This window comes from Rosa chinensis, chromosome 6, assembly GCF_002994745.2.
Source record: "Rosa chinensis cultivar Old Blush chromosome 6, RchiOBHm-V2, whole genome shotgun sequence".
In the NCBI taxonomy this organism is placed as follows: Eukaryota; Viridiplantae; Streptophyta; class Magnoliopsida; order Rosales; family Rosaceae; genus Rosa; species Rosa chinensis.
The window spans coordinates 42,907,114-42,915,030 of NC_037093.1; the positions used below are offsets into that span (position 1 = coordinate 42,907,114).

At 37.9% G+C, this 7,917-nt stretch overlaps 1 protein-coding gene across 1 annotated transcript; it reads left to right on the forward strand.

The window, feature by feature from the left end:
* Positions 1–1,522: 1,522 nt before the first annotated feature.
* On the forward strand, positions 1,523–3,096 carry LOC112172947 (expansin-like A2). Its single transcript, XM_024310467.2, has 5 exons — positions 1,523–1,682; positions 1,817–1,926; positions 2,035–2,213; positions 2,451–2,583; positions 2,668–3,096. The coding sequence occupies exons 1-5, from the start codon at positions 1,568–1,570 to the stop codon at positions 2,911–2,913; spliced, it is 783 nt and encodes a 260-aa protein (XP_024166235.1). The 5' UTR covers positions 1,523–1,567; the 3' UTR covers positions 2,914–3,096.
* The last annotated feature ends 4,821 nt before the right edge of the window (positions 3,097–7,917 follow it).

Below are 7,917 nucleotides of genomic sequence, written 5' to 3' on the forward strand. Positions count from 1 at the left end.
ATAAACTGCACATATAGAGATGAACCTTTAACAATCAGAAAAGGCATAACTGCAGTCCCTACAATAAACTAACCTTAAAGCACTACCATCTATGATCTGTGCAGTTAGCAACCATCAAGTATTGGATCAGGTACCCTCAACAAACTACCTTGCAATCGTAAAACACCTTGTAGTATAGAATAGAAATACCTACTAATAGTCTCTCCGGATAAAAAAAATCTACCTCTAATAGTACGATTCTTCACATATGTAAAAACATACATACTTGCTCTTCCACAAACACCAAACCATCACTCTTTATCTTTCCATCTGTGCGAAGCAGTTCACACAAAAGGCCAAAAGTTCTTCTATCCATTCTTAATTCGTGTACACATTCGGTATCACTATTGCCTATAATACTATCTAGATAACTCAAACGAGTCTCACGTCTAACTAATGAACGATTATTTAGAGCATGTCTTTCAGCACGTCTTTGTCTCAAATTAAACATCAATAGCACAAGCATAGTACAAGCACACATTGTCTCTACGTGCCACAACTCCACCAATAAGAGCAACATAATTTGCCTTCGATCCATATCTAAGATTTCACAGTAACATCCAAAATCAATGAAAGCAACCAACTAAAGAAGAAGATAAAAACACAGACGTTGTTAAAAGAAAAGAAAAAAAACCAGTCTTGAAATTGATCAATTCTTAGCAAATCAAGCTACCCAGACACCAATTGTTACAACCCATAAACAATTGTTAATAGAAAATCAATCCATAGTCTTTAATTTTACAAATCACAGTAGATACACGAGAAGAAGAAGGTAGACGGGGTCGAAGGGAAGAGTGAATAATGATCAAAGCAAAAGAAGGAGCATGAGAGAGAAAAGAAATTGAACCTGGACAAGTAGTTCAAGGAGGATGAAGCACGATCGAAAGTGGAGAGACAAGCCTGCAGCACGAAAGAGATGGAGACACTAATGAGCATTGTTGAAACCCTTGCTTCCACAGTCCAGTGAATTTTGGGGGGTCTATATAAGAAGGTTGAGAGCTGATGCGGGGACTCTCTTATCTCATTTAAATAAGTCCTCATGTGTGTCAAACGTAAGATAAGTCTAATTTTATTACATAAACTAATCTAATCCCGTCCAATCCCACAAAACAAACACAGCCTAAGATTATAGGACTGGTCCTAAAAGTGCAATATGGTTTGTCCCCTCCCTAACTCATCTTTACACATGTAGACTGCACAGGAATTTGACTCATAAATTGATACACACAACAAGTCTCATGTTTACACCCAGAGAGAGGGCAGAGCACTGAAAGCAAAGAGTCGGTGACAGACCCCATCTCCACCATTTTCTTTGTTCCGCGTTTCAATCACTTTCTTGTCCCTTTCCTTCTAATCTAAGCCACCCCACAGCGAAATCCCACATACTCAAAAATAACAAATCAGTCCAACCATTTCTAGCACATGCTGATCTGTCCTCCACGCACCCTCTAGTCCCCCTTCCCTCTATATATAGCTCATGGTTTTCTCTTCCTTTTCATCCTACTACACTTTGTGGATTCTGATCAAAATGGCTTTGTTTCTTTGCACATTCCTCTTCTTTCTCGTCTCCTCTGCTACTGCCTGTGATCGCTGTGTGCATCAAACCAAGGCAGCTTACTTCTCCAAAGCCGCTGCACTTTCTTGTAAGTTTTGATCAGTCATTCTGTTCTTGAATTTCCTTGGTACCCGTTTTGAAATTTGGCTTTTTGATTGAGACACTGTTGGTGATTTTGTGATTAATGAATTGGGTTGGCTTTGTTTTGTCGATTTAATGCAGCTGGGGCTTGTGGGTATGGTTCTTTAGCTTTGGGACTTAGTGGTGGACACCTTGCTGCTGCTGTGCCTTCAATTTATAAAGATGGAGCTGGTTGTGGTTCATGTTTTCAGGTGATAAACAATACAATCCACCTTCCAGATTTTCTTCTTTTATTGCTTGAAAATTGAAATTTTCTTACTGAATTTGTTCACTGATATTTCTCTGTCATACACCTGCAGATAAGATGTAAGAATGCAACACTCTGTACAAAACAAGGGACTAGAGTGATCACAAGTGATCTCAATCACAATAACCAAACAGATTTTGTTCTAAGCAGCAGAGCTTTCATGGCCATGGCTCAAAAGGGTTTGGGCCAGGACATTTTGAAACATGGAATTGTGGATGTGGAGTATAAAAGGTAAGCATATCCAATAATTTTAGTTCGATCAAGATATTTTTGCACCCACCACATAAAAATTAAAAGTCATCGTGTTGTGGACCAACATTTTTAATAATACGTCCAGCTGACAAAAAACCCAGGTACATTAATGCTTCCAACGGTCTAAAATGCATTCCAAAAGAATTATTATTTGTTTTTTTTTTTATGAGAATTATTATTTAAGTTCTGATCTTATTGTTTGTGTTGATGGACTAGGGTACCATGTGAATACAAGAACCAAAACTTAGCCTTACGTGTGGAAGAATCAAGCAAGAAGCCACATTACTTAGCAGTCAAAGTTCTATACCAAGGTGGTCAGACAGAGATAGTAGCCATTGATGTTGCTCAGGTTAGCCACATTTACCAGAATTGCAATCAAAGTTTCAATTATTTGCTTTAACCATACTTACATTGTGTCTGGTTTCTTTCATAGGTTGGTTCTTCTAACTGGAGTTTCCTGACTCGAAATTACGGGGCAGTATGGGACACCAGTAGGGTTCCGACTGGAGCGCTGCAATTCCGGTTCGTGGTGACTGGCGGGTTCGATGGAAAGATGGTTTGGGCAAAGAATGTGCTTCCTGCTGACTGGAAGCCAGGGATGGCATATGACACAAAGGTTCAAATCAGTGATATTGCACAGGAGGGTTGCTCTCCGTGTGATGATGGGATTTGGAAGTGAGCCTCAATACACATACACAAAGGTTCAACATACACTCAAATCAGTCACCATACCCTAGGAAATAGGAGTTGTAGAACTCATTAACTTGTAATGTGTAAAATGTAAACTAATATTCGTGTTATAAGCAATGAATTTGTAGTTTTTTTTTTTTTTTGAGAAGAAAGAATTTGTAGTTGAGCCTCATTGAGTGCATGTTTTTATGGTTTATTTTCAGTTGGTTCGAATTTCATAATCTTAAGCATTATCTGTAGACTAGTACACGATTTAGATTTAACAATTTTTAGGCTAGCCCTTCTGAGTAAAAAGTAGCTGGAATGAGCTAACCAAAGTGAAATTATTTGTCCACAATATCACATTGAAGCGTATCTGGCAAGGCTATGCTTCTGAATTTTTCTAGTCAATATACTGGTCTAACAAATAAAAAAAATACTCGACTGATGCTCTCATCATATAAATCAGGTTGAAGATGCTCTTGCAAACTTTGGTCTCACTTCAGATACTATGGTTTGGTGGGACTCGCCCCCCGATTTTGTTGCCTCTCTTTACAATAGAGATTTTATGGAGCTTTCTAATTTTCATTTTCGATAATTTTGAAATTTTTCTCTCTCATTCAAAAAAAAAAAGTGCCACTTTTGGATTAAAATAAAATAAAAAATACTCGACTGATCAAACACTACTTGACTAGTAGGGAGAACAAGAAACTGCACAGTCACTGACTCACTGCCCCGATACATATCAAACATGGGCCACCCTAGTTCAATAGCACACCACCACAAGTTATATATATTTTATATAAGAAAAGAAAAAGAAAAAAACAAAAGCTAGATACTAGAGCTTCTAGGACAACCAGACCTTAATTGGTCAAACTTAAAAGAATATAGGAGGAGGCTGGAATGCGCAGGCTGTAAGTTACAATCGCTGACAATGGCATATGTGGCCTAAGCATAGCCACACAATCAGTCAAAGTAGGAGCATTTAGTAACTTCCAAATGAACGGTCGTTAGGAGTGAAAGAGATGGCCGTTAAGGTAAAAAATCAGAGGACTGATTGGTCTATTGTCACAATACGACAAAATAGCCAAGTGGATAAGCCACCAACCCACCACGTCTCTTGTTCATCTCATTAATCAACCCAGAATTTTTCGTTTCCTCTGCAGAAAGCACGTTCAGAGTGAAGGAAAGTGGTCGGTCAAATATATATCGACAAGGTCTCGATGGATCTTTCCTTCGATGGAATACTGAATCCGGTGATAACTACTGAAAACAACAATCCGGTTCAACAATTTAATGCCAAACAGATGAAAATCTTTGCGGACACAGTTTTGATGCGGTTGTAGAAAGTGTTTTGTGGTTGCTAATAGGCCAACGAGGAGAAAGACGAACGATGGCGGGGCTCTGGAGAAAATGGTTTGTCGTTTGTGGATAGGCCAACGACGAGAAGGAGGAAGGAAGAGTTGCCAAAAAAAAAAAAAAAAAAGGAGGAAGGAGGAGATGAAAAAATTGAATTGTGGTGGGCTGGTGGCTAATGCACCAACGAAGAAGGTGGTAAATGAGCTTTACCCAGATTAATAGCAGTGAGGGAAATTGTCATTGCTGCCCCTCCGTCTTAACAGACATTGGCTGCGTAAGTTGCAGCCTGCATATTCCAGACTTCTCCAAGAATATAAGGCAGAAGTCTATTCTCTCAAGTTTGCTGATTCAATAGTGTCTCATATTCCAAAGAACATATTATGAAATTTTCTTTTCCGAAAATATGTATAAAGCCAATGCTTGGAATTTGTCTGATATCCACGATAATGGTCTTCAGTCTCCAAAGAACACCATATTTCCAGTAATACAGTTAAGGAAAAATTCCAGTTTACTACCCTGTGGTTTGCACTCAACATCATGTTAGTCCCTACCATTTCAATTTGATTAGCAACAGCCCCATGCTTTCAATTTCAATCAGCTGTGCCCAAATTTTTCCAAGACATCCAAATCGGACGTTAAGTGGTGAGCTGGCAGGGACAAAGTCAGCAAGTGGGCCCCACAGAAAGGGGTCAACTCGACATTCCACTTAATTTCCACCCAACCTCAAAAAAAAAAAAAAAAAACCCAAATTTTCGTACCACCTAGCTGGGTAATGTACTAATGGGTTTTCTCTAAAACTAACGAGAACCACAATGGGGAGCAACGAAGTAACCAAGCTGCCATCTCCTTCCTCACCAACCTTGCACGTGCCGCTTTCGATCTCGGCGTCAGAGCTACCATCGTCAACTCCGTGCTCTATAGCATCGACGACGTCCAAGCTCTGGCGCACGAGAGCTTGATCCACGGCCAAGTTCGATCTCCAAGCCAGAAGCCCCTCGGAAATCTCCAAGCTTGATTAGTTTTCTTGATTCGAATGAGGTGGAAATCCAAGATGGGTCAGCAAAGATTGGGTCTTTGATTTCTCTACGATTCATTCGCCGACTCCGACTCTGACTCCAACTTCGACTCTGATGAAGATGACGGAACCGAGAAACTCATGTTCGAGTGACTCCTACTTCCACTTGGATCATCTTGTTTCTGGTTTTTTCATGGCTGTAATTGCTTGATTTGGGTTATTTTTGTTGGTTGTGAATTGCTATTGAGTTCAAGGATTCTCTTGATGTGTGTCCTTCAATCTAAAGGAAATTGAACACTTTTATGCTCTGTGCTGTTCATTTGGATTTGGGTTGTTTGAATTTTGTCAGATATAGTCATCTTCTACACCTTATATGGGTTTTTCACCGTATACCTCAATTCAAATTTTTGAAACTCAATTTGTTCCTGGTTGGTTCATGAGAATTGCTTGGTGTATATGCCTCTCACAGTACTTGAAATCTGGGAATTTCTTTCAAAAGAAAGTTACAAGTCTTGTTTCAAAACTCATCAATTGGAAAAGATGGGAAGAAGTCTACTATTAGGCAATTTGCTGGGTGTATATGCCTCTCATAGTGCTTGAAATCTAGGTATGCTTTATTTGAACACCTCCTCTTTTTACGATCTGTTCTTCTGCACCTTCTTGGCTCTGAGTCTTTCTACCAAAGCCCATATATATCATAGCAATCCCACCCATTTCTCTCTATCCCTTCTTGTTCCAACTATGTCGCATAATTGATCTATGATTAGCAAGCTTAAATTTATAGTTGTTAATTGTAATTCTTTTTATTTGGTTTGAGTGGAAATTTCGGATGTTATGAGTTTGGGTGGAAATTAAATGGAATGTCGAGTTTAACTCTTTTTGTGGGGCCCACTCGCTGACTTTGTCCCTGCCAACTCATCACTTAACGTCCGATTTGGTTGTCTTGGAAAAATTTGGGCACGGCTGATTGAAATTGAAAGCATGGGGGTGTTGCTGATCAAATTGAAAGGGCAAGGACTAACATGATGTTGAGTGCAAACCACAGGGTAGTAAACTGAAATTTTTCCTACAGTTAATAACTAACTGCGAAAGAAGACCTTTTCTTTTGGCTTTGATCAAATCATCACGAAGAGCTAAAGTATTTGCAAGAGAAACACTAGCATGACCAGTCCTTTTGGATCCAGCTACTATTGGGTTGCCATATTCATCTCTAATAACAAAACCAAACTTTGCAGTATCACAGCCTTGAATTACAGACCCATCAGTACCACCATAAGTTTGTTACTTGTTGTTGGTGCGGAAAAATTTAGAAGAATAGTCCTCACCTACTTCATTAACTAGAGTAGGAGTACTGAAGAAGTCTTGATCAGGAGGCCGCTCCTCCCGGAAAGGGGTTTAGGATGTGATCATGGAACTGAGGCATTACCTGTGAAAACTCTTTGATGGCTAAGTCAATTTGTGCTCGAGATGTAGTAAGTGAGAGCGGGTGTGATTGCTTACTTCAATTGTTTACTCTACCAAATATTTATTAGGTTAACTGAAATAGATATCTTAATCAAGGTTTCAAATTTCGGTTTCAATTTCGGTACTTCAAATTTAAGGAAATTTCAGAAAAAATTTTGATTTCGGTTAAAAATTAAAAAAAAATCACATTAATTGCATTTATAAAATGATATTTTTGAACAAAACTTTTACATAAACTAAACTAACATATAATAAACCTATTTACAATGTAACCTCTCTAAAATTATACATTTATAATAGAATTGTGATTTTTAATATGGACGAGTAATTAACCAGTACTGTAGTCAGTTGCTAAACTAGTATTTTTATCTATATGTAATTATAATTGGTATATTGATAATGTGAATGTGATTTACATTTTGTTTTATGGCTGGAACTCAGTGGGATGTTTGGCCATTGCGCCTTTTTCACTAATAATTAGAAAAATACAACCGCGGGGAGGGGAGAGAAAACGTAATACCAAAACCCTATGAATGAAAATGAATAAGTACAACAAAAGCAATATAAAGTATTGATAGTAAGAGCTACTACGATGTGGTTCAATCCATATGGTTGAACTGGTTCCATTTAGTATCATACAATACTGCTCCCAAGTACATGAATTTTGAAAATGATTTTGGTAGCAGATAAAAGCAAAAAAGTTTTTTGTTGTATTCAACTTGATTGGAAAAAAAAATTCAAAATTTCATATTTTCTCTATTGAAATATGAGTAAAAAACTTCGTTGTCAGTGGCATACAAATTTCACATAAATTTGGGACAAAATTTCAGTGTGAATTTTTAAATATATTTTGTGTGTGTAGATATTTAGAAAATTAAGAATTTCGCGAAAATGTTTGGAAAATTTCGAGAAATTTTGAGAAACTCCTAACGGAAATGATATAGCATATGAATGATACTTCCAAATTACGGAAATTTCGATAGTTTCATAGAAATTTGAAACCTTGATCTTAGTTAGTGCATGTAGTGACATGAAATTCTCGCAAGTCATGCGTTAATGAGTCCCTAAGGTCATTATGGGACTGACTAGTTCATCTTTGACTTGATTGTCTTCGAGAGATTCTGTCTCGGAAAAGATTTCTTGACAGAGTTAGGCTTTGCCTCTCTAACTTGTATT